At 47.0% G+C, this 26,935-nt stretch overlaps 2 protein-coding genes and 1 long non-coding RNA gene across 4 annotated transcripts; 2 read left to right on the top strand and 1 right to left on the bottom strand.

Annotated features, from left to right (window-relative positions):
• The first annotated feature begins 430 nt into the window (after positions 1–430).
• Positions 431–1,345, top strand: LOC136377339 (uncharacterized). The gene is made up of 3 exons (XR_010746285.1): positions 431–560; positions 858–997; positions 1,111–1,345. It is a non-coding gene; the product is annotated as an uncharacterized lncRNA (long non-coding RNA).
• A 16,436-nt stretch (positions 1,346–17,781) lies between these two features.
• Positions 17,782–20,931, bottom strand: MOAP1 (modulator of apoptosis 1; the record flags this gene model as incomplete). The annotated part of the gene is given in 9 exon segments (XM_066343597.1): positions 17,782–19,729; positions 19,731–19,791; positions 19,794–19,853; positions 20,344–20,400; positions 20,403–20,486; positions 20,489–20,585; positions 20,587–20,712; positions 20,714–20,805; positions 20,808–20,931. Coding segments are annotated over 9 exon segments (1,089 nt in total), but the record flags the coding sequence as incomplete, so codon positions are not given.
• Positions 20,932–21,527: 596 nt separating this feature from the next.
• Positions 21,528–22,998, top strand: LYSET (lysosomal enzyme trafficking factor). 2 transcript variants are annotated; one of them, XM_066343077.1, is made up of 2 exons: positions 21,528–21,608; positions 22,468–22,998. In XM_066343077.1, the coding sequence occupies exon 2, from the start codon at positions 22,484–22,486 to the stop codon at positions 22,877–22,879; it is 396 nt and encodes a 131-aa protein (XP_066199174.1). In that variant the 5' UTR covers positions 21,528–21,608; positions 22,468–22,483; the 3' UTR covers positions 22,880–22,998. The 2 variants fall into 2 exon arrangements, with proteins under 2 accessions (XP_066199174.1, XP_066199172.1); XM_066343075.1 differs by lacking the exon at positions 21,528–21,608 and adding an exon at positions 21,615–22,043.
• The last annotated feature ends 3,937 nt before the right edge of the window (positions 22,999–26,935 follow it).

Below are 26,935 nucleotides of genomic sequence, written 5' to 3'. Positions count from 1 at the left end.
GTCACCGGACTGAGTGCAGGGTCACCGGCTTGAGCATGGGATCATAGACATGACCCCATAGTCGCTGGCTTGAAGCCCAAGGTTGCTGACTTGAAGCCCAAGATCTCTGGCTTGAGCAAGGGGTCCCTGGCTCAGCTGGAGGTGCTGCCCCCTCTCCATCCCCATCAAGGCATATATGAGAAAACAGTCAGTGAACAACTAAAGAGACACAACTACGAGTTGTTGCTTCTCATCTCTCTTCCTTTCTGGCTTTCTGTCCCCCTTGCCCCTCCCCCCAAAAAGGAATCCATAAAGTATATTACGGTGGAAAGGGCTCTGACCAGTTCTTTTCTACTTTCCAAAGGTAAGCATTATTGTTTGTTTTTCTCCAGACTACACTCATTTTTTACCTTTTTTGAGAAGTTTCAAGGAAGCACAGTGGAAAGGCAATCTGACGTTGTTAACTTCCAGAAAGAGCCCCACTCCGGCCAGGATGGTACCAGGAGGTGTCTACAGTTGTCTTTGGAAACAAACTATTACTTCCTTCTGTCAGTTGACGTCTTCCCAAGCTGTTTCTGCAGGTCAGCAGTGGGCCCCTCAAAGTGCCGTACATGTGGCTACTGAGCAATCTCTTTTTTCTTTCTGATCCTTTCTCCACTCAGAGTGGGGTGTGTAGGAAGAGTCTTGGGTGATCTATGAGTGCTATCAGAAGATATGAATGTTGGCCTTGGCCAGTTGGCTCAGTGGTAGAGCATCGGCCTGGGTATGGATATCCTGGGCTCGATTCCCAGTCAGGACACACAGGAGAAGTGACCATCTACTTCTCCATCCCCCCCCCCTCCCTCCTCTCTCTATATCTCTCTCTTGCTGACCTGCAGCCATGGCTCAGTTGGAGCAAGTTGGCCCCCAGTGCTGAGGTTGGCTCCATGGCCTCACTTCAGATGCTAAAAACAGCTTGGTTGCCAAGCAACTAACAGACCCAGATGGTGAGAGCATCACCTGGTAAAGGGCTTGCAAGGTAGGTCCCAGTCTGTGCACAGGTGGGAGTCTGTCTCTCTGCTTCCCCACTTCTCACCTAAGACATTTTTTTTTTTATAAGAGAAGTTATAAATGTCGTGTTTTTATTTTCAGATCATCTGGGCGATTGCCCCAGAACTAAGTGCTGTTTTACAATTGTAAAACCTCCTTTTCCATTTGGATTAAGGTCATGTCCAGGGCAGATGAATCAGTGCGCAGTATCATCAAAGGCAAATAAATGCCTCACCACAGTTCTAACAGAACGATGGCACCAGGACTGTGTGGTCCTATGGGATAACGAATGTCACGGTCCCCACCTGCTTCCCATCCAACTTGCGACACTGTATATTAGGAGAAATATGGTGTAAATAAACAATAAAGAAGTTTCATTAAGTACTATTTAACTGTCGTCTGTATTATATGTTAGGGTGCATGATTAAATTATTTGGCTCATTCAAAAACTGGATAGGTGCTTAAAAAGGCATTTATTATTCAAAATTTTAAAAATTAACAATGATAATGTCAGTGACTCTAATAATGATCCATTGTCCAAAAAAACAAGTTGAAAAAGAAAGTTCATCTTTCCTGCATTAAAACCACATCGCAGTGATTCCCAGCGATTCAGTTTCAGTAAACATCATCCATTATGTCAACTGAAGGTGGTTAATTTGAAGTTCATGGCTTTCTGATGGTAGTTTTATTTCAGTTTAAAAGCAGAGGCAGCGTATGAGCTTTTTAAATATGGGAATTTAACAGCCTTGTTTTCTCTCTTTTCTTCCCTGCTTTGGAAGGATTGAACCCAATATGGGGGGGTAGCGTCTGCCCCCATGCAAATATTTCCAAATATTTCCCTTCCCTTTCCCGTAGCCGAGGGAGAATGAATCCGCCCAGCCCTCAGAGCTGGGGAAACCAGTTGTTCAATAGATAATGACCGAGTGTCCAGTTTTATTGGCCCAGCAGGGTCCGTCAGGAAAGAAAGAGAGTAGGGTTTTTGTGTGGAGGAATTGGGGGTGCGGCACTGCATGTGAGGCCCTGAGGGCCCGGGGCTGTGGTGGCACCTCCCAGCTTCTGCCCGGAGACTCCACACACAGACGCCTCTGTCCTCTGCACACAGCACGCACTCAGCTTCTCACCAGGGACGGCCCAGCACGGACAACACCCAGGGATGCCACAAGACTGGTCTGTCCTGCTATGGCTACTCAGTGTGCGGGCACCTCCTTGAAATGCTCCTAGACCCCTGTGAGCTCAAACTGTACGCCTGCCCACCCAGCAGCCAGCTGGGAGGAGATCTCACAGCTGGAAGGCCCCAACCTGGGACAGTCATTGGAGATGACCCTTCACTAGCCAACCCATTGGGAAGACAGCCCCGAGTAGGGGGCACTGCCCAGCCGCGGCTGGTACATGGGAGGGGCACAGCAGAGCATAGTCGGAGGCGCTGAAGGAATCTGGAGGCTGTAACTGACCCATGTCGTGAAGACAACATGGGCAGGAGCACCAAGCAGCAGGAAGACGTCCCTCTCCTCTTCCTCCCTGTCTTTCTCTAGGCGGGCTGGCCAAGGAGTCTGCAATGTGGTTTCCAGAGTCCCAGCCCCAGAGCAGGCCCCTGGGAGGCCCTAGCCATGGTCGAGGCCAGAGAGCAGCTAAAATCCTGCGTCTGGTTCAGGACTCTTAGGTGCAAGCTGGAGAAGCCGTCTGGCGGCTGCAGCTGGAAAGGAATTTACCGAAGGTTATTTGGACATCTCACGGAACTAGCTGGAGAGCCAAGACTGGAACTTGGGCCAGAACCACAGGCGGAATCACAGCCTAGAACCAGACCAGAAAGAACACCACTGCCATCCAGCATCTGATGTTGCCGCCGTGCTGTGACAGACTGTTGTTTTCCAGGAAGGATTTCTTGTCCCCTCTTCTACCCCATAGATCCCTGACCCACTGACTTTGGACTTGGTCACGGGACCTTCGCTGACTTATGGAATATGGGCAAACTGACTAAGTATCCTTTCTTTTTTTTTTTTTCTCCCCTTATGACATCAATTTCTTTTCTTTTTGCATTTATTATTAAAAAGTTTTTTCAATTACAGTTTACATTCAATATTATTTTATGTTAGTTTCAGGTGTACAGCACAGTGGTTAGACAATCACATACTTTACAAAGTGTCTCCCTGATATTTCCAGTACCCACCCACCTGGCCCCGTACACAGATATTACAATATTATTGACTATATTCCCTGTGCTGTGCATATATGTGCCCTTTCTGAGCAAAGTGTTTCTACCCCACATCTTGCGCGAGAAGAGCACACCGCAGGGGCTGCTGCTCCTCCAGCCTGAGCTCTGGAATAAAACCTAGAACACACTTGAATCTAACATCTGTCCTGGAGCCCAATCATTGGGGGCCCAATGGAAACCAGGCAAGCTGCAGCCCACCACCACCCCATTCACAAGACTGTCAGTGAGAAGCACATGTTTGCTGTTGAAAGCCACTGAGATGGGGGGGGGGGGTGTTTGTTACACAATAGCAGCTGACAAATACTAGTTAGAAGAATCATTTCTCCCCTTCTTCTCTTTAAAAAGTTCTAGCTCCAGATACAAATCCTATGCGGTGTCCCACCGGGCAAGCCCTCGTCAGTACCTGTTCAGTCAGTACCCGCCCGGGAGACTAGGAGAGTGAGAGCAGGAGAGTTTTCATTTTCTGTGGAAAGAGGCAGGCTCTATCGCTTCTGTCTCCCAAACAGACTCAGGTGGCGCCCTGGGTGGAATGGTGTCCTCTAAGAGTTAGTGTCCATCCGAAACCTCAGAACGTGAATATTTGGAATAGGGCCTTGGCAGATGTAACTGGTTAGCATAAGGTCCTAGTGGTTAGGCTGGGCCCTAATCCAAGTACTGGTGTCTTTATAAAATGAGAAAACTGAGACGCAGACACACATAGAGAGAAGGCCACGTGAAGATGGAGGCAGAGACGGAGTGATAGGTCTAGAAGGCAAGGAACGCCAAGGATTGCCGGCAACAGCAGGACCCGGAAGAGGGGCGTGGCCTGACCCTTCCCTGGGCCCTGCGGAGAGAGCGGAGCCCTGCGGAGAGAGCGGAGCCCTGCGGAGAGAGCGGAGCCCTGCGGAGAGAGCGGAGCCCTGCTGACAACCTGGGCTCACACAGTTAAGCCTCCAGAACTGTGAGCCAATCCATTCTGTAAAGAGATATTTTGAGATAATCTGCGATATCTGAATATGAACTGGGTATTAGTTGATCTCAAGTCATTATTGGCAATTTTATCAGGTGTGATATTGGCATTATAATAATAGGGCTTTTTTTTTTTTTTTACCTTGATTAAGAAATACTTTATTGCTAAAAACAGCTAAACATTACCAAAGCCTCCAGAGAGTCATAATCTTTTGTTTGGTGGGGTCTTGCCTTGATGTTGATTGTGACCAGGGCTGTTTCTTAAGAGGTAGGTACTGGCCCTGTCTGAGATAGGCTTTACAAATATCATAATGGGTCTGACCAGGCGGTGGCACAATGGATAGAGCATTGGACTGGGATGGCAGAGGACCCAGGTTCGAAACCCCTACGCTGCCAACTTGAGCACAGACTCACCAGCTTGAACGCGGGGTCACTAGCTTGAGTGTGGGATCATAAATATGACCCCATGGTGGCTGGCTTGAGTCCAAAGGTCGCTGGCTTGAGCAAGGGGACACTTGCTCTACTGTAGCCTCCCGGTCAAGGCACATATGAGAAAGTAATCAACAAACTAAGGTGCCACAATGAAGAATTGATGCTTCTCATCTCTCTCCCTTCCTGCCTGTCTGTCCCTGTCTGTCCCTCTCTCTGCCTCTGTCACAAAAAAATATCATAAGGGTAGGGTTGAATTTTGACCATTGCTTTTAGATAAGCAGTATGATTTCTGATAGACTGCCTGCTTGCTCTTAGTATGGAACTATTTTTTTTTTTTTTTTTCATTTTTCTGAAGCTGGAAACGGGGATAGACAGTCAGACAGACTCCCGCATGCGCCCGACCGGGATCCACCCGGCACGCCCACCAGGGGCGGTGCTCTGCCCCCCAGGGGGCGATGCTCTGCCCATCCTGGGCGTCGCCATATTGCGACCAGAGCCACTCTAGCGCCTGAGGCAGAGGCCACAGAGCCATGCCCAGCGCCCGGGCCATCTTTGCTCCAATGGAGCCTTGGCTGCGGGAGGGGAAGAGAGAGACAGAGAGGAAAGCGCGGCGGAGGGGTGGAGAAGCAAATGGGCGCTTCTCCTATGTGCCCTGGCCGGGAATCGAACCCGGGTCCTCCGCACGCTAGGCCGACGCTCTACCGCTGAGCCAACCGGCCAGGGCTGGAACTATTTTTAAAAGATGCATATAATATTGTAATAAATGGCAGAAGCAATAAAGCTATTTGTAAAAATATTTAAAACCAGTGGAGAGATATTTGGTTAAACACTGTCTGTTAAACACACATGTTATCTCTATTTCTACCTGAAACTCATCCAAAATGACAGTCAAGAACTAAAACAAGTGTCAGCCTACCAAAATAAGAAGGAGGTTGCATCCACTGTCAAAAAGATATGTGTCTTAGTCTGTTTGGTCAGCATAGCAAAATACCACAGACTGGGTAACTTATAAACAACCGAATTGTATTTCTTTCCGTTCTGGAGACTGGAAGTCCAAGATCAGGGTGTCAGTGCTACTGGGTGAGGAACCTCTTTTGGAGCAAAAACTTCTCTTTTATTTAATTAAAAAAAATTTTTTTATTTTTATTTTTCTGAAGTTGGAAACGGGGAGAGACAGTCAGACAGACTCCTGCATGCGCCCGACCGAGATCCACCCAGCACGCCCACCAGGTGGCGACGCTCTGCCCACCAGGGGGCGATGCTCTGCCCCTCTGGGATGTCGCTCTGTTGCAAACAGAGCCACTCTAGCGCCTGGGGCAGAGGCCAAGGAGCCATCCCCAGCGCCCAGGCCATCTTTGCTCCAATGGAGCCTTGGCTGCTGGAGGGGAAGAAAGAGACAGTGAGGAAGGAGAGAGAGAGGGGTGGAGAAGCAGATGGCGCTTCTCCTGTGTGCCCTGGCCGGGAATCGAACCTGGGACTTCTGCACGCCAGGCTGACGCTCTACCACTGAGCCAACCTGCCAGGGCCAGTTTTTAAAATATTTTATTGATTGGCCTGACCTGTGGTGGCACAGTGGATAAAGCATCGACCTGGAAATGCTGAGGTTGCCAGTTCGAAACCCTGGGCTTGCCCAGTCAGGGCACATACTGAAGTTGATGCTTCCTGTTTCTCCCCCTTCTCTTTCTCTTTCTTTCTCCCCTTTCTAAAATGAATAAATAAAGTCTTTTAAAAAATATTTTATTGATTGATTTTAAAGAGAGGAAGTAGAGGGAGAGAAAGTCAGGGTTTGGGGGAAGAGTGGGAAGCATCAACTCATAGTTTTCGTATGTGCTTTGACTGGGCAAGCCTGGGGTTTTGAACCGACCACCTCAGTGTTTCCAGGTCAATATGTTATCCACTGTGTCACCACAGTTCAGGCCAAAGACTTCTCATATCCTTGCACAGTGGAAGGGGCTAGAAATCTTGCTGGGGTCCCTAGCAAGAATGGCACTGATCCCATTCATGAGGGCTCTACCCTTATGGTCTAATTGCCTCCCAAAGGCCCCACCTCCTAATACTACCAACTTTTGGGTTAGAACTTTAACATATATAAATTTTTTGGTTGGGGGAGACAAACATTCAGAACATTGCAAGATGTCAACACAGGTTTGGAATATGGAGAAGTGTTAAAGGAATGGCACTTACCCTAGGAGAGCAGTGGAAGCTACACTGTAAGTCCCTGAAGATGGAGGCAGCTGACAGCAAACAGCAAACCCGCACCCTTCAGCCTGGCCAGACAGTGGCGCAGTGGATAGAGTGTCAACCTGGGATGCAGAGAACCCGGCTTCAAAAACTCAAGGTCACCAGTTTGAGCGTGGGCTCATCCGGCTTGTGCGTGGGCTCACCAGCTTGAGTGCAGGGTCGCTGGCTTGAGCATGAGATCATAGACATGACCCCATGGTTGCTGGCTTGAGCCCAAAGGTTGCTGGCTTGAAGCCCAAGGCACTAGCTTGAGCAAGGAGTCACTGGCTTAGCTAGAGCCCCCAACCCCCGCTGGTTAAGACACGTATGAGAAAGCAATCAATGAACAACTAAGGTGCCACAACAAAAAATTGATGCTTCTCATCCCTCTCTTCCTGTCTGTCGGTCCCTATCTGTCTCTCTCACTGTCTCTCTCTTGCTAAAAACAACAACAGCAAAAAACGCTGCACCCTTCACAGAGCTTCCAAAAGGTGTACAAGGTACTAGCGACAGAACCAGCATAACCAAAACCTGGGACTGAAAAGCAAAGGTGTAATGGATTGCGTAATGGGCCCAAGGCTATCAGGCGCTAAGCCCTGGCACCTGTGACTGTTACCTTAACTTGGAAAAGGGGGGGAGGGGGGCTTTGCTGATGTGATTAAGAATTTGAGGGGAGAAAATTTCCAGGATTATCTAGGTGAGTCCTAAATGTAATCATGTGTCCTTATAAAAAGAAGACGGAGGGGGATTTGACATAGTCACAAAGGAAAAGGCCGTGTGAAAATGGGGCAGCGAGAGACTTACGCATGGTGGCCTTAAAGATTGGACTAATGAGACCACAAGCCAAGGAATGCCAGCAGCCACCAAAGCTGAGGAAGCAAGGAATGGGCTCTCCCTTAGAACCTCTGGAGGGAGCGCAGCCCTTCCCACACTTTGATTTGGAACCAGTGAAACTGATTTTGGACTTTGGGATTCCAGACTTGTGAGGGGATACATTTCTACTGTTTTAAGCCACCAGGTTTGTGGTAATTTGTTACAGTGGCCATAGGGAACAAACAGAAAGTTGGGCTAAAAGTCAGATAGCTATAAGGAGCTGTAAGACTTCTAGAACCCCACCTATCCTGACGGCCCACCTTGTCAGGAAATGGGAAGCTTAGTCTCTGATCAAGTTGAACTTGAACCAGAGATGCTCCTGACTCAGGGGTGCAAGACACAGCGTGGGGGCGCAGGTGCGGCTCCTGCCGGGTGAGGGGACTGTGCATTCCAAACAGAGCCGCCCAGGGCTTGTTTCCCACCAGGCTCCTGAGGCGGCAGGAGTCGGCTCACACGCCTGGGGCAGGACAGTCAAGGGGCATTCCCCGGATAAACTGAGCAGTTTGAGAAAGAAGACCTCACCTCCTGACATTTGGGGGCCCCCATCCAAAAATCTGACCCCTGTGCTATCATCTCGCGGTGAGGTTTCTCCACCCTCCCGCGAGACCTCGAGCAGCGCAGCGTCAGCGACTTGGCGGCCCACTCTACGATGAGAATCGTTAGCTACACGCATCTGAGAATCCACAACACATTTTCTCAGACTCATTTGAGAAAAGTTTCCAACACAGAAGAGAGAACAAAACAAACAGGAAAGGGGAACTGGGACGCAGGGCCACCCCTGGTGGGACACGAACATCATAATACAGCCCCCAGGGCTTCTGCCCCCATGAGGGGCTCAGACAGCCTGCTACCCCCAAGTTGCCTTCCCCAAGGGATGGATCTGACTGAAGGAAACAGCAACAGCTAGGGAGGGGACAGCAGAACACTACAAGGATAAAGGCAAACAGAAAAAAACACCTGGAGTCAATATCCTAAGAGTGGTGAGGAAGGGTAAGGGCCGTGGAGACAGACTCCCTTTCCAGTTATATGTGCGTCCCAGTCCACCGTCCACCTGCTCTTCTCACAGTGGGACTGCCTTGCGGTCTCCGCTCTTTCCTGAAGTCTGGGCGGGGGAGGGGCTGGACCTGCCCAGCCGTAACCGGTGAGAGCAGCAAAAGGGATGCTACGTGACCTCTGGAGCTAGGTCGTAAAAAAGATCCAACTTCTGCCCGACTCTTGGCATGTTTGCCCTTGGCACCCAACCACTCTGTTGCGAGGAAGTCCAGCCACATGAAGGGCCCGGCAGACAGCACGCCACACCCCCAGTTAGGCCTGAGCTGACTCCAGCACCAGTGGGCACACGGGTCAGTGACAAGGCTTCCTGATGATTCTAGCTCCCCTGCCTGGGAGTCTTCCAGCTGAGGACCCCAGGTCGCACGTCACAGACAAGCCGCCCCGGCTAAGCCTTGTCTGAATTCCTGATCAAAGAACTCATGAGAATGATTATTGTTGCTTTAAACCACTACGAACTGGGGTAGTTAGGCTGTCATGGTTACTAGGTAATAATAGCAATACAGCCAAGAGTAAAACCAAAAATGGAATAATCACACAATACAAATGAGTGCTCAGAAAATAAAGCTGTAACAATTTAGAATTCAACAGAAAGGCTGGCCTGAGCAGGTGGTGGCGCAGTGGATAGAGCGTCAGACTGGGACCTGGAGGACCCAGCTTCGAAACCCCGAGGTCACCAGCTTAAGCGTGGGCTCATCTGGTTTGAGCAAGGCTCACCACTCACCAGCTTGAGTCTAAGGTCGCTGGCTCGAGCAAGGGGTCACTCGCTCTGCTGTAGCCCTCCCCCCCCCACATCCCCTCACTCCCGTCAGGGTAAAAATGAGAAAGCAATCAATGAGAAACTAAGGTGCCACAATGAAGAGTTGATGCTTCTCATCTCTCTCCCTTCCTATCTGTCTGTCCCTATCTGTCCCTCTCTCTGTCTCTCTCCATCTCTGTCACAAAACAAAACAGAAAGGCTGGAAGAGGGAGCTCAGGAAATGGGGTTCACGCTTCGGCAGCTTCCACCTGGTTTTGTGCCCGCCTCGTGTTTCACTGGCCAGCGATCCATCCCAGACTATGGCTGAGCTATGGGGAGAGAGCCCCCCAATGAGAACCGGGGTATTGCGGAAGAAGGCAGAGTGGGTGCGGGGAGAAAGAGTCTCATCAGACAATCCTGGGGAGTGTGCGCATTGCTTCAGTCACTCTGGTCTCCACTAAACTCAAACGGAGATCACTCGGAGAAAAAAAATCTGCCTTTGAGCCTCCAGGGCTGGGACATTCTCCTCGTCCAGGACACTCCTCTCTGCCGGCTGGGACGGGGACGTTACTCTCTGTGGAGAAGCGGCTTGGCCCCTGCTTTGCTTAATGAATTATACATTACTAATAAAAAAATATATATGAGACTAGGGTTTGCCCCCTTGGAATTTATCTCTTATGGTTTATTTTATTTAACAATCTGTAAACATTATACCAATAGGAAGTATTCATTGGAGAAGAGCAGAAACTTCATTTTTTAAAAAAGGATAAAATTGTTGAGAATTCTGCCACCCAAAGATGACTATTGCTAACATTTGGTGTATGCTTTTCCAGACATTTTTTTACAAATATATTTATGGGCATTTGTCAACACAAAAATGAGATTGATCCATAGATACTGTTATACTCTGCTTTTTTTTTTCCACTCATTAGTAGGTTGTAAACCTATTGATATGTCAAAAGATAGCCTTCTACTAGGTTGAACCATCTGAAGTTATTAGACTGCACCAAGTTTTGACCTACAAAAATGGCGATTGCACATTGTTCATCCAATGCAGTTTTGTTTTCATGGCTACAAAGTTTACAGCCCCTTGGGCATGGCCTAATTTACTCACCCCATCACTAATTATTGGGTGTTTATCAAGTTCCCGTTTGTTTGTTTTTCACAATGATAAAAAGTATTGCAAGAAAAACTCTTCTAGCCCATTCTTTGGAAACATCCTTAGTTTCTTAGAATACATTTCTATAAATGGCATACATTCACTCATACATTAGATTTTTAAAAAGGCACATTTAAAAAGCTTCTCTTGCGTATTGAAGGTATAGTTTCTGAGCTTCCCCACCCCCAGGAGGATGGGTGTGTCAGAGGCCTTTGGGTTATGGCTTCTCCTTAAAGGGCACTCAGATGGGGAGGGAGGTAAGAACAGAAGGGGACCGGAAGCTGGGGAGCAGTGGGACAGTTTCTGCTGGAGTAGAAGGAGACTGGGGAGGTAGTTATGCCTGTACTCTAAGAAGCTGAACATAACGCTGCTTGTAAAACCTACGGGGCCCCCCGGCAGCCTGTGGAAAGGACGAAACAGCCCTGTGTTTATTACTCTGATACATGAGTGACCAAGAATGTAATGGAGAACGTTTTTCTTTTAACCTGGATCTAATAGAGAAATTTAATTTATTTTTTAAATTGATTTTATTGGGGTGACATTGGATAACATAATTATACAGCTTTCGGGTGCCCAATTCTACGACACATCTCTGTACACTGCATGGTGTGCTCACTGCCCCAAGTCAGTCCTCACCTATCACCTCCTCCACACACACACACACACCCTGCAATCACCACCCTGTTTTTGGTGTCCATGAGTTAGAGGAATTTTATTACTTAAGTATCAAGTAGTATTAACAAAAGTATAGACTTGCTCTCTGTATATGTAAAAAAAAAAGAAAAAAGAAAAAATCCCCCCCCCTCCAAACCCCCCCCCCCCAAGATAATTGCTGGCATTAACAGCCGCTCAGTGGCCCCAAAGAGTCTCACCGCCAAGAATTCACACCCTGGTGTAATCTCCTTCCCTAGGGCTGGATTTGTTGGCTTCCTTCTAAGAGGGAGTATGGCAGAAGTAATGGGACATCACTTTGAGATAAGCTTCTGTAAGGACTGTGGCTTCCCTCTTGGGTGTTCTCTTGCTTTCTCTCGGATTGCTTGCTTCCCTGGAAATCAGCGCCCTGTCCTGAGGCAGCCTGCAGAGAGGCCCGTGAGGGAGCTTAGAGAAGATCCCCCTAGATCAGTGGTCCCCAACCTTTTTTGGGCCATGGACCGGTTTAATGTCAGAAAATATTTTCACGGACCAGCCTTTAGGGCGGACGGATAAATGTATCACGTGACTGAGACAAGTGTCAAGAGTGAGTCTTAGACGGATGTAACAGAGGGAATCTGGTCATTTAAAAAAATATATAACATCGTTCAGACTTAAATATAAATAAAATGCAAATAATGTAAGTTATTTATTCTTTCTCTGTGGACCAGTACCGGTCCAAGGCCCGGGGGTTGGGGACCACTGCCCTAGATTACCACCAATAACTCCGTTTGGCCAATAACTCAGATTGGCCAATAACTCTGTTGCAGTCTGTCAGAGATTTTTATTTATTTATTCATTTTATTAGAGAAATGGGGAGGGGAGGAAAGAGATAGAACAGGGGGAGGAGCAGGAAGCATCAACTCCCATATATGCCTTGACCAGGCAAGCCCGAGGTTTCGAACCAGCGACCTCAGTGTTCCAGGTCGATGCTTTATCCACTGCGCCACCACAGGTCAGGCAGCCAGTTAAGTTGCTCCCAGATCCTCGATCCTCAGAAACTGCGGGATAACGACTGTTTTCAGCCATTCCGTTTGGGATACTTTGCAACGCAGCAATGGAGAACAAACACAACAGCTGTTCGTGGAGCACTTAGTAGGTGTCAGGCTCAGTTCTCCGCAGTGCAGTTTACACTATTCATTCATTCAGCCTTCACAGTGACCCTACCGGGAAGTGCCATTGTTATCCCTGTTTTCAGTTGAAGGAACTGAAGCCCAGGGGGGTGAATAAACTTGTGGGAAGACCCAGAGTTAGACGATGGTGAGGCTGGAATAGGAATCGAGGCATTCTGGCAGCCAAGCCACTCACAAAAATAAAGATGAAAAAAACATCGCTGCTCATATTTCACTGGGTAGAATGGCAGTATTTGCCCATGCCTCAAGCAAACAATCTGGCAAAGGATACAGAATCATCTTAAACTAATCAAGATTTACCACCCTACTTCCAGCAGGGGCTGAGGAAAGGCTGGGTATCCCCTGAAATCCACAGCGCTGGGCAGTGGGTGAACCAATCTGGCTTTAGGTACAAGGGAGGGAGAGGGCGGTGGTTGCTGGGTGGGGGCTAACAGTGTGGTCTCTATGGCAGCATCATCTGGGCTGCACTCTTTATTTCTGGAGGGAGACCACAGGGAGCGGCCACAGATAGGATTTCAGGTTATATGGTCAGAAAGCGGCTCACCAGTGAGTGTATTCATGCACTCAGACCCACTCCTGAAGTGGTCTGGTTCAGAGCCAAGATGCTCTTGGAGGCCATCTGGCACAGTGGCTAAGTACTGGCTCTGGGACCAGGACAGCTCTTGGTCGCTTCCAGCCATGTGACTCTGGACAAACCATTTACCTGTCCAAAGTTCTGTTTCCTTACTCGAAATCAGGAATAGTGATATCCCCACAAGGGCTGTAGTTAAATTATGAGGTAATATATGTAAAGCATTTAGCAACGTGCCTGGTGAAAAGAAAAAGCTTAACAGATGATAGCCATGATTATTATATACCGTATTTCCCCACGTGTAAGATGCACCCTTTTTCAAAAAATTGGGGGTCTAAAAACTGGGTGTGTTATAGATACTTTAAACTTGCATTTCCTGTTTTTTCGCTTGGATGAGGAGTTGTATGAATTCTATGATGAATAAAACTTGATTTCAATAAATTTATGTAATACTTTTTTTTTTTTTCAAATTTCGGCCCCCGAATTAAGGTGCATCTTAAGGCACATCAGAGCACTACTAGTTAGTTAAGAAATATTTGTTACCTTTATTTTATTGTTGTTGTATAGTTTTTATTTCATAATCATAGACTTAGCTCTGCAATCCAGCTAGACATGGAAGGGGTTGGGAAAACACGGAACCCAGAGAACCGTGGTGAGAGCCGGAAGATGATGGGACAGTCCAAGCAGATGTGGGTGAAGAGGTGCTCTCCAGAGCTGCAGAAGGAATGGTCTGGTGGTTGAGATAAAACACAAGTGAAATTATTAGAGCTGTCCGCAGTCAGCAATGGTGGTCTTGCCATTCTTGCACTTGGAGTGCCCATGGCTGTCACAAAACCCATGCTGTCTTTCACCACAGGCTTGCCGTTCAACCGCTCCGTCTTGGCAGTGCCGGGGAACACCCGGGAGCCGTTTGTGTTGGGCCCAGCATGTTTGCCACGGACAAGATGCCAGGATCCATATGCTTCAGGATGAAATTCTCATCAAATTTCTTCCTATCGGTGGCCTTGCCGCCTGTGTCATTGGGCGTGTGAAAGTCACTGCCCTGGCACATAAACCCCCGAATAATTCTGTGGAAGCAAGAAACTCTGTAACCAAGTCCTTTCTCCCAGTGCTCAGAGCGCAGTTTTCTGCTGTCTTTGGAACTTTGTCTGCAAACAGCTTGAAGGTGATGTGGCCCAAGGGCTCACTGTCAACCAGAAATGTCAAAATACACGGCACCTCTTACCATGGCTGGGCGCAGGTGACTCCGGGGTGACAGGCATCTGCAAGGCCTTATTTTCTTTCAGATATAGAACATCATGTTGGGCTTATATGGAGATATAATACACCTTGATATCAAGGAGAACAGAATCTAGTTAAGGAGTTAGATAAAAAGATACCAAAAGATATCCTTATTATCATATATTGGAATACATCTTAAGTGACAAATATTAGGCATGTTAAGAACTTAGTTTTTAAATTAAGGTATTCAAATATAGACACAAAAAAATTTTTTTTCCGAAGCTGGAAATGGGGAGGCAGTCAGACAGACTCCCGCATGCGCCCGACCGGGATCCACCCGGCACTCCCACCAAGGGGTGATGCTCGGCTGCAGGAGGGGAAGAGAGAGACAGAGAGGAAGGAGAAGGGGAGGGGTGGAGAAGCAGATGGGCGCTTCTCCTGTGTGCCCTGGCCGGGAATCAAACCCGGGGCTCCTGCACGCCAGGCCGACGCTCTACCACTGAGCGAACTGGCCAGGGCTATAGACAAATTTCTTAAAAAGATTTAATTGATTTTAGAGAGAAGAGAGAGAAAAAGAGAAGGGGAGGAGCAGGAGGCATCAACTCTTGTGTGCGCCTTGACATTTTATCCACTGTGCCATCACAGGTCAGGCAAAGACAGGTCTTTTGAGTCACACACTTTTAAAGCTAAAAGGAACTGCACATTTTGTAGTTAAGTAAACTGAAGTCCAAGACGGGTAAATGCCTTTACTTCCGGTCACCGAGCAAGCCAGAGGCAGGCTCAGATTTGGGCTCAAGTTTGGCTCTGCCACTAAATAGCTGTGTGTCCTTTAAGGGAGCCACTCACTCACCTTCTCTGAGCCTCTCTTGACTCCTCTGCAATATTCTATTCTTTTAGACCACAGCCTTCTGACTCCCTGCGTACCTCCCAGCGTGGTGACTAAGCAACCCTACTCTAGGCTAAATTAAACTATTTATTTAATAAATTAGTCCAGTTTACATGGTAATCCATGTGTACATAAGAAAACGAACACCTCTGGAAGCAGTGAGGCTTGCCGACAGCAGAGGCAGGAGAGTGTGAGAGAAACCCATGACCACTAGAGTACTTCGACCTCAACATCATCCTCTTTGAAGTAACAGACTCTCAGGACTTGATCTCGAAAACCATCTAGTTTCCAGTGTTATGAAATGCCCTGGCTGGGAGTGAAGCAGAACCGCTAAGAATGTTTTCCCTTGTATAGACAGATTGGTCTGTTTGCTAAGTCCAGGCCTCGCTGACAAACTAATTAGAAGATTCTAGAAGTGCCACAGACCTAGAGAGGAAGTCACTGTCCTACAGTGAAAGGGTACTTAAGTTTTTTCCCTCATAAAAGCCTGAGAAAATTTCCAGTCTTTGAGGGGCGGGGGTGGCAGGCATGATGCCACTTATGTAAGAAATAATCTTATTCCCCTGCTTTGACCTGGCTGAGGCCTAACCTGAGTGCTTGTCGCCACCTAGTGGTGTTTAGATGAATAATCATTTTTAGGAAAGGGGTGGTCCTTCAGTTACTTCCATTGATTTCACTGACTGGCATCCCAGGTCCTTTGTTGCTGGCTTGAGTATCCATGTATGTATTCCAATAAATATGTTATTTAATAATAGTTTTACACTTACAGAAAATTTACAAAGATAGTAGAGTTGTCGTATACTTGAGTTGCTATATTACTATCAACTCAAGACTATCTTCAGATCCCACTGCTCCACTGATGTCCTTTACTTGTTCCACGATTTCTTCCAGAATACCACATTACATATAATCACCTTCTCTCCTTAGTCTCGTCTGGTCTGTAATAGTTTCTCAGTCTTTTCTTGTTTCTTCATGATCTTGGCAGTTTTAAGGAGTGTTGGTCAGGTATTTAGTAGAATGATCCTCATTTGGGTTTGTCTCATGATTAGACTGGGTCATGGGTTTTGAGGAAGAATACCAGAGCTGAAGTGCCCGTGTCATCACATCGTATCAAGGAGACACGCAGTCCACGTGACGGATGACCGATGTTAGCCTTGGTCACCCAGCCACACCGGCCCTTGCCAGGTTTCTCCACTGAAAAGTTATTGTTTTTCCTTTCTATACTCTATTCCTATTTCAGCCCACACTAACTCAGGAAGGGAATCAACTCCATAAACGATTTGAAATCCTTCTGTAAGGAAAATTTGACTCTTCTCTCACATTTATTTATTCATTCATTTGTATCAGCATGAACTTGTATACATTTATTTTATACTTTGGGTTGTAATCTGATTTTGAATTATACTGGTTTTGTTGCTCCAACTGTAGCTTTCGCCAGTGGGAGCTCTTTCAGGCCGGTTCCTGTGGGCTTTTAAAATGCCAGCTTCCCCCAGGCGCTGAAGGGGGCTCCATGGCCTCCGCCTCAGGTGCTAAGAGCTCCGTTGCTGAGCAATGGAGCAACATCCCAGATGGTCAGAGCATCCCCCACTAGTGGGCTTGCTGGGGTGGATCCTGGTTGGGGCACATTCAGGAGTCTGTCTCTCTGCCTCCCCTCTGCTCACTGAATAAAAAAAATAAAATAAAATGCCATCTTCCTTTTGCTTTTGAGCACTTCCTTTGTATATTTATTTTTGTTTAAAAAACACATTTAGGAAACAAAAGAAAAAAAATCTGCCTGACCAGGCAGCGGTGCAGTGGATAGTGTCAGACTGGAATTCAGAGGACCCAGGTTCAAAACCCTGAAGTCGCCGGCTTGAGCACGGGCTCATCTGGTTTGAACAAGGCTCACCAGCTTGGACCCAAGGTCGCTGGCTCGAGCAAGGTGCACTCTCTCTGCTGTAGCCCCCAGTCAAGGCACATATGAGAAAGCAATCAATGAACAACTAAGGTGCTACAACGAAGAATTGATGCTTCTCATCTCTCTCCCTTCCTGTCTGTCTGTCCCTATCTGTCCCTCTCTCTGTCACACACACACAAAAAAGAACCTAAATCATCCTCATAATTTCATCATCCCAACACAACTAGTTATAGTAGTTTGGAGTTTTGTCGTTTATGTTAAAACATAGCTATTTTTAAAAAAGATTTTATTTACTGATTTTACAGGGGCAGTGGGAACATGAAGTAGCTGTTCATTGGTTGCTTGTCATATGTGCATTGACTGGGACAAGCCCAGGGTTTCGACCCGGCAGCCTCAGCATTCCAGGTCACGCTCTATCCACTGTGCCACCACAGGCCAGGTGAAACATAGCTTTTAAAGAACATAGATATTTATTATTTACTTCACTTCACAAACATAACTGCCATTTTTTTAAAAATTGAATTTATTGGGATGATACTGGGTAACATAATTATACAGGTTTCAGGCGCGCAATTCTATAATACATCTCAGTACAGTACACCACACTGTGTGTTCACATCTCCCCCAAGTCAAGTCTTGGTCCATCTCCACTGATTCCTCCCCTCCCCTCCCCCCACCTCTCCCTACCCCCTGGCAACCACCACACTGGTGTCTGTGGCCATGAGTTTTTGCTGTTGTTGTTCTTCTTTTTTGCTCAACCCCTCCACTCCCCTCACTCAGCGCACACCCCACTTTATCCACTGCATCACACAGGACAGGCACATACTGCCATTTTTGACAATGACATAGTGTATACCAGAGGCGAGTCAGAATATTTTAAGAAAAGCTCTCAGGGCCCTGGCCAACGGCTCAGTATCTAGGCATCGGCCTGGCATATCAACGTCCTGGGTTTGATTCCCAGTCAGGGCACACAGGAGAACTGACCATCTGCTTCTCTTCCTCTCCCCTTCTCTCCCTCTTCCCCTCCCACAGCCAGTGGCTTGATTGGTTCAAGCGTGGCCCCAGGCATGGAGGATAACTCAGTTGGTCCAAGCCTATCAGCCTCAGGCTCCAAAAATAGCTTGCTACTTGAGCTTTGGCCTGGTGGGGATTGCCGATGAATCTGGTCTGCCTCACTATCTCCCCTCTTCTCACCTAAGGGGGAAAATAGGCTCTCAGAAACAAGACTGTATGCCCGTACCCTTGGGTCTGAAGCTTTCTGAGCCTCAAGCCTTTCATCTGTAAGGGGCAATGATTGGTGTTTCTTACAGGTTTCTGAGAATTTAACATGTCAGCATAGAATAGATTAAGAGCAAGGGCTCTGGAAATAGATGGTCTGAGTGTAAATCCTGGCCCTGCAGTTACTGGCTGGGGAGTCCTTCAGAACTATGCACTGATGCGTCAATGTGCTCACCCACTATGTGCAGTACTTTGTGCACTGTCTGGTTTCATTCCATGTGCTTCAATAGCTCCCTCCAGAAATCTCACTTAGGGACTACCACTGGGTAAATTCAGTGCTTTTCAGATTCACGCTTTTGGAACCCATTATTCAAGTGAAATCTCTTTTGGAAACTTGATAAAAACCAAACAGATAAAAGGGTCCATTTTATCAGCATTCCTTTGTTTTATAAGCTCATACCTAAATTCTAGAACACCTATTAAAATGATATTCGATGCTTAGCTGACGAACTCAATGTTTTGCTGACGCACAGCAGGAATCTGGGGTTAGAGATGACAGCTGCGAAGTCAACCTCAGCATTTAGCTCTGCCTCTTGTGTTGATTGCACAGAATCAAAGTTCTGGTTCACATGGACAAGATCTTAAGCACTGCTCACAATCTTCATGATAAATGAAGGGCAATACACACTAAAAACTATGATACGTGATCACATTTGACACGCTACCCTTTGCACCTGTTACCACACACACAAGATCAGGTCAGCACAGGTGGCACCGGACCCTTGCCTTCCTCAGAGTACTACACATACGCAGTGTAGGCTTTTGTACATTCTGTATGATAAAAAATTCACAGGAGTGAATTTATAAATACCAGTGCAGAACTGCAGCATTCCTAGTCCATGACACATTTAGGAGATATTAAATAGGCTCAGAAATGATCATGAATTTGTACTGAGAACTGTACAAAAATGAGTTGGTTGGCATCACAACGTAGGGCTTGGTTAATGTCTATCACTGGAGTATATGAATTGTTCCACCTCCGTGGTCTGCTCACTGTCACAGTCCTTTTCCGGTTTCCTAAGATTCAGGTGAAAAGGCCCTCTAATCCTGCCTGAAGAAGGGCCTCCTCCTCCTCCTCAGCTGCCTCTCCATTCCTTATCAGTGTCAGTAATTCCAATAAGCCAGGGGCTGACCCATCCTCCTTCAGAGCAATCTGCCTGCGCAGTGTTCTGTGGGCCGCTCCAGCAATGATTTGGTCTCGGTGGGCCTGATTCACAACCTCTTCCTCAACTGCTCCTCTCTCCACCAGTTGCTGTAATAAAGGCTCCAACCTCAGTACGTAAGCAGACAATTTTTCTTCATCCTTCTGGTAAGTGGTCAGATATTTGACCTGCAACTCCCTAGGATTGTCAATAACCACCAAAACCAGCTCAAGAGCCTGCAGGCATTCAGGGACTGTGATGAAAGGACTTTATCTTGAGGATCCGAATCACATCATATGCAGGGCTTCTAAAGCTCTCTAGCAATCGCCTCTTTTCTCGGCCTCTGACAAGTGCCATGTGTTCATCATTTGCGTAGTATGAAACATCCAGTGCCGCGAACCAGCATGGATAGTAATTCCAGGTCCTGAGTGGGAACGGCAGGGAATTAAGAAAATAGACTTAAAGGAGAAAAAGGATTGGATGGAGAGGCCTCTGTAAGCTGACGGCAAGAACAGAGAGCACTCGCCATCCCTAACCCTGCTTTACTTATAGGGCAGAGAGAGTCATTAGCAAATCAGTGATCACATTTCCAAGGCAACCCAAGAATTCTACCAAGTGCAGAAAACCCCCACCATACATAATATCTTAACTTCACAAAACAAAGGATTGCCTCCAGTCTTTCTGAGGGACATGGGGATAGGACCAGTATAAACAATCCAGCTAACATGGAGGTGTGGAAAAAAACAGCCTTTAGCAACTTCACTAAGCAAGTGAGGTGGAGGGTTGGACAGACTGTCAGTTTACTGCCAGTTCCCCACACTTGTCCCCCCAAAATCTAAACTGCAAAGACCCTGTTGGCTTTCGATCCCCAACAAGCCAGGATTCAAATTCTTCTTCTTCAGGTTTTGGAGGATCACTGCCTGAGAATACTCTGTTTTTCGTATTTCAGGTACTGCATGCAGGGCATTTGCTAACATGGGGGCCCGTATTTCTGGGATCATGTTCTGGTCTGGGTAAAAGGGTCCTTTTCATACCCAAAAGTTCTGATCAGCTCAACCAATGTCACACTCTCTCCTTCTAAGAATTCAGTTAACCTGCTTAAAAATTCACTATCTGGGTCCGGGGGGCTTACAGATCACTCTCCAGGCACCTCCTTTCCCAGGTATCTCCTTGGGGACCAGAGCAACACCAGAATCCTGGGTAAGTCCTATTGAGGCTCCATCCCTGTTGTGGTCCCTCCGGAACATCCTCCCCCAGCAGTGTGTGCTCGCCCAAGGGAGCTAGAGCAGCCCACAGGGCCTCCTCGATTTCCGCCACATTACAGGTCTGGGGGATGCCGGCAATCGCAGCGCTTTCCGAGGGTTCATATGCATCCCCCTACACCAGTCTTTCAAGAGCCTCAGCGTCACGGTGGCCAAAACAATGTATTTAATTAAATTCCAATTTGTTGGGGGCGCGGATGTCACCGCAATTCACAATAATCCTCCGAAGAACCCCATATAAGTCCAGTGAACGTCCCCAGCTCCAGGTCCTGTGAGGACAAGGCAGTCAGGTCCGCTCAGGGTGTCAAGGACCCCAGAGCCCCGGAAGCCGGGCGCACCCTAACGGGTGTGCGACGCCAGGCGGCCCCGCTGCGGCGAGCTGCCGTCTTACCCCCTCCTCCGCCTCGGGCGCCCCGCCGTTGTCTAGCTGGCCATGCCTGCGGCCACCACCAGCGACCCAGGCACCAGAAGGCCCGGCCCGAGGAGCGGAAGGGCGGCCTCCGCTCCGCTCCGATGGGCACAGCAGAGGACCACCGGGGGCTGTGCAGAGGCGCCATGCGGGGCAAGGAACGGCTGCCTCGTCGCTGCGGTTCTCTGCGCGGCCAGGGGCGATGGGGTGATCAGAGTCGCGGGCGAGGGCCGGGGGCAAGGCCGACTAGCGCGCGGCAACGGGGGTCCCACCCCCGGAGTCGCCGCGGGTTCAGCCCGCGTCCCACCTCCAGCGATTTGGGGCGTGCCCGAGGAGGCGGGGCCGCGGCCTGCAGCACCCTGACGTCACGAGGGGCGAGCCCTTCGGGGCGGGGCGCGCGCGCTTCCGGGCCGAGCCGGAAGCCCCGACAGTGGCAGCATCCGGGACGGTGCGCGGGCGGGCCAATCCGGAGAGGAAGGTGAGATCCCGGGCCTCCCCAGCTCTGCAGGCTCGGCCGGTGGCCGCTGCCCGGCCCCGGGCTCCCGGCGCTGCCAGGCGGAGAGACCCGGGCCTGGCGCCGCCCGCACAGCCCTGGTCGCGGCCCGTGGGCGCTGCAGCGTGACAGGGGGCGGGGTTGGCTGGGGAGTCTCCGGGCCGGGCCGAGTGACACAGTCTGGGGGCTCCCGGAGCAGTGACGGGGGGCCCGGCCGCCGCGTGACCCTCCGCAGTCACGCCGTGCTTAATCACAATTAGCTTGTGCTCCAGGCCGGTCGCGTTCACCGTTCTCCCAGCCGGTGACCCCGGGGATTTCTTTTATGGTAGCTGTCTGTGACATGCCAAAGCTACCCGATTATACAGAACCGAGTGACTCTTTAACGCTTGCCGTGGGAACAGGAAGATTCTCGGGACCACTGTAAGTGTTTAAGAGTTACTGTCTTGACTTAGGGGCCCCGTCTGAAGCAATCCTATTAAGTCAGAAAGTCTTTGAACTGTAAAAGTGTGAAATGTTCCTACGGAAACCACTTTAATTCCAGTTTCTTAATGGAAGGTGTAGTGGACCTATTTAAGCCAGATATAAGTGACTTATTCTGTGGGATTCACACAAAAGCAGACTCGGTATATACCGAAACTTTTTGTACTTCCTTATAACTGTTACCATAAAACAACCTGTAAGTTGTTTACGTGCCTTAAGAAATGTAATTTCAATTTATTTGAAACCGTAGAAGGGGTAGTGAGGTATTTTAGAACTCACTGGAAATAAAGCAAGTATATTTGGAATAGTCGCTGTGACAGCATTACGAGACCCTAACTGTATTTTCTTTCTTTTAAATTGGAAGGCACAGAGCATGGAGAATGATGAATTTCCGTCAGCGGATGGGATGGATTGGAGTGGGATTGTATCTGTTAGCAAGTGCAGCAGCGTTCTACTATGTGTTTGAAATCAATGAGACTTACAATAGACTGGCCTTGGAACACATTCAACAGCACCCAGAGGAGCCCCATGAAGGAACCACATGGACACACTCCTTGAAAGCTCGGTTACTCTCCCTGCCGTTTTGGTTTTGGACAATTATTTTTCTGATACCTTACTTGCAGATGTTTTTGTTCCTATATTCTTGTACAAGAGCTGACCCCAAAACAGTGGGCTACTGTATCATCCCCATATGCTTGGCAGTTATTTGCAATCGCCATCAGGCATTTGTCAAGGCTTCTAATCAGATCAGCAGACTACAACTGATAGACACATGACATCAGTCACCATTTTCCCTTTATGATTACAAAATTGTCAGTACCATATGGAACCTGATCACAAGACTGCAGTTTTTTTCACAGCTTTCAGGAAGTTGTGGTGGGGCAGAGGCTTTTTTTTTTTTTTTTTTTAAATGTGACTAGGGGGCTATCTTTATCTGAATAATGATGAATTTTATAAAGGCTGAGATACAGTACTACAAAATCATGTGGATGACTTCAGATTTTGGAAGTAAAATCTTGTCTGTTATTTGCAATCTTTAGAAACTTGAATAAGTTCCTAAACTCATATTTTTATTCTACTGTGCAACATAGTGATGGTTCAGAAATTTTTCCTTTGGGGAAAAAATGAATATGAACATTTCCATTGTGTTTAATATGTAAAAAGGTCCAAACATGGTCATAAAATTTAAATTTTATACAATTACATGGCTTGCTTTAAACTTCTTCAAACTAAAACACCAATTCATCCTTCTGTGAGTAAGCTGTTTATGCTCTGTTGCTATCAGCTTGTGAGAAATGGGTATAAAATTATTGAAGTAACGGCTGTCTTGATACACAGAATGTGTTCCTCCTTTTGGTAATGCTACTGGCATTGTTAATTAACTAGCATCAGTAAGGCTACTGATTTTAAAAAGAAAAACTTGTAAAAAGACTAAACGTTTGAATGTTGAGAAATCTTACGCATAGAAGATAGAAACAAGGTGTTCAGTGAAAACACTTGGCCCAGCGCCCGTCAGGTGTGTGATAGCGCTCTAACAGGTACTGTCAAGTCAGCACCCTGATATTCTTGCCTAGCCTGAGGGCTGGTCTTCAGGTGATAGGGTAGTTGCATGAAGGTGTGGTCCTTGTGCTTCCTGTGCATTTGTGCTTGACTACCTCATGTCTGGTACCAGTACAAGTAACAGAAAAATGGAAATACTAGATTTTAGGATTTTTTTTTCTTTATTCCTGAGTGAGACTGAGATATATTTTTATAGTTACATGATTAATACCAGGGAACTATTTCACACTAATAGACTTTAATAATCAACATTTTTTGGTACTTGCTCTGTTCTAAGAACTTTACATGAATTAACTCACTTAGTGCAATAAACCTATGAACTAACAATTATGTAGATTTTACAGATAAGGACACTGACATGGAGAAATTAAGTCACTTGCCTTTGGTCACTTAGCTGGTAGGCGGCACAGGCAGAGTTATGAAGTCACCTGAGGCCTTGGTTCCTGGCCACAGCTGCAGTGCTTCTCACAGATGGCAGCTGTTTCAGCACTGGGTGCTCTCTGCCTAGCCACGCTTAAGAATGGAAATGGCATTACTGGCTTTGGCCAGTTGGCTCAGTGGATAGGGCATTGGCCTGCCATGTGGACGCCCAGGGTTTGATCCCGTCAGGGCACACAGGAGAAGCAATCATCTGCTTCTCTTCCCCTCCCTCTACCCCAGTGGTCTCCAACCTTTTTTGGGCCATGGACCAGTTTAATGTCAGAAAATATTTTCACAGACTGGCCTTTAGGTGGGACGGATAAATGTATCACGTGACCGAGACAAGCGTCAAGAGTGAGTCTTAGACGGATGTATCAGGGAATCTGGTCATTTTTAAAAAATAAAACATCGTTCAGACTTAAATATAAATAAAATGGAAATAATGTAAGTTATTTATTCTTTCTCTGCGGATCAGTACCAAATGGCCCACGGACCGGTACCAGTCCACGGCCCGGGGGTTGGGGACCACTGCTCTACTCTACTCTCTTCCCCTCCTGCAGCCAGTGGCTTGATTGGTTCGAGTGTTGACCCCAGATGGGTTGCTGGGTTGATCCCAGTCAGGGCACATGCGGAGTCTATCTCCCCTCCTGTCACTTAAAAAAGTGGCATTACTGAGAAATGGCTCAATTTTTATGAGCTACTGAAAATCTAGAAGTTTCTGGCAACCCAACTTTGAAGTCTGATTTGACCAGAACGGAAGGCTGCACGTTCCACAGCGATCTTTTAAAAGGTAAAGCAGGTGCCTTTGCAATTCAGAAGCAGCAAGAGCAGATTCCTTCCTAACTTGTCTCATTGCTTTTACTGCCTCCATAGGTCTAGTTCCTGACATGGTTTATCTTCTGCTACAGGACTTGGAATCTTCAAAGTAGGCAGCAGTTTGAAATACCTGTTTCTGTAAGGGTCAGGTGAGCAAATCACACGCATCTTTTGAGTACTTAATAAGTACAGTCCCCGCCTTAACCCTGGTTTGACAGGATTTTTCCACTTTATGATGGCATGAAAGCAATATGCAGTTAGTAGAAACTACTTTGAATTTTGATCTTTTCCTGGGCTAGTGATATGCAATAGGATTCTTGTGATGGGCAGCAACATAATTTTGCCTAACTGTAGGCTGTTAAGTGTGCTGAGCATGTTTAAGGTAGGCTAGGCTATGCTCTGAGGTTTGATAGGTGAGGTGTGTTAAATCCATTTTCGACTTGCATTTTCAACTCACACAACCATTAAGTCAAGGAGCACTGTAGTACACATGCTGCAGGCACTGCTTTAAATGATTTACATTCTTTGCAATAGCCCTATGAGGCAGGCATGGTCGGGTCCTACTGCCAGTTTCCAGAAGAGGAAAATTAGGAAACCTGAAGCACATAGGAATTAATAACTTGTCCATGGTCAGCCAGTAAGTGGGAGGGCCAGGACTTGAACCCCAGATGTCTGGCTTCTTATCTTTAGCTCTAGCTAGCATCCCACTGTACTGCTTCTGAAAAATAATCTGAGGAAAATCAGCGAGCATTTTCTTGTTTTATGTGATTGGTCTTGAAGCAGTGATGGTTTAGAAATAATCTAAGAAAATTATTTGTCACTTTTTGTTTTACAGATGTTTCATGTAATGCATGGTTTGTGAATTTGTCACTTGTAAAGTAGTAATTTCTTTTTTTGAGAGTGAGAGGGAGGGAGGGAGGAACAGAGAGAGATGAGAAGCATCAACTCATAGTTGTGTCACTTGAGTTGTTCATTGACTGCTTCTCATACGTGCCTTGACCAGAGGACTCCAGCCAAGCCAGTGACCCTTTGCTTAAGCAAGCGACTCCAGGATCTTGTAGATCAGGGGTAGTCAACCTTTTTATACCTACCGCCCACTTTTGTATCTGTTAGTAGTAAAATTTTCTAACCGCCCACCGGTTCCACAGTAATGGTGATTTATAAAGTAGGGAAGTAACTTAACTTTACAAAATTTATAAAGCAGAGTTACAGCAAGTTAAAGCATATAATAATAATTACTTACCAAGTACTTTATGTTGGCTTTTCGCTAAGTTTGGCAGAATAAGTCTTTATAAAACAACTTACCATAGTTAAATCTATTTTTTTATTTATACTTTGGTTGCTCCGCTACTGCCCACCATGAAAGCTGGAATGCCCACTAGTGGGTGGTAGGGACCAGGTTGACTACCACTGTTGTAGATGATCCCACACTCAAGCTGGTGACCTCAGAGTTTTGAACTTCATACTTTAGCGTCCCAGGTCAAAGCTCTATCCACTGTGCCACCACTGGTCAGGCAGTAATTCCTTTTTATTGAAGTAGACTTTCTCTCTTAATTCTAGTATTTTGAGATTTGGTAAGTGCTTACTTAGTCCATCTCTCTTTCAAGATCATATTGCCTTGGTAGTAGACATCATAAAATAATTACAGTAGGAGTAATGCAGTACTTTTACATATAATTATTATTTCAGATTGCAGAGTTAATGTTTTTTTATTATTTAGGAATTAAGTATCCTAGTTAGATTATTACTATTTTGTCTATGACTAATTGTTCAAAGCACTCTTTTGGTAAAGAGGGAAAGGTAAAATTTATCTCCTAGCTCTATTAGACTGAGATTGAAACTGATGGATAGGAGACTTAGTAATATAGCAGATAATCATTTATTTTATATTCATGTCACAATACAAAGAGCAGTGACTACAGGCTTAGGTAGTGAGATAAAAGGCAAATATGAGAGGTGCTTCCGAGATTTCAGGGAAGGGACGAGCATCCTAGGATTCATAACTAGCCAGTATTTGCTTCCAGTTATGAGGAAAA

Source organism: Saccopteryx leptura, chromosome 6, assembly GCF_036850995.1.
Source record: "Saccopteryx leptura isolate mSacLep1 chromosome 6, mSacLep1_pri_phased_curated, whole genome shotgun sequence".
Taxonomy (NCBI): domain Eukaryota; kingdom Metazoa; phylum Chordata; class Mammalia; order Chiroptera; family Emballonuridae; genus Saccopteryx; species Saccopteryx leptura.
The sequence above is the reverse complement of the archived record's forward strand: the minus strand, read 5'-3'. Positions and strand labels throughout refer to the sequence as shown.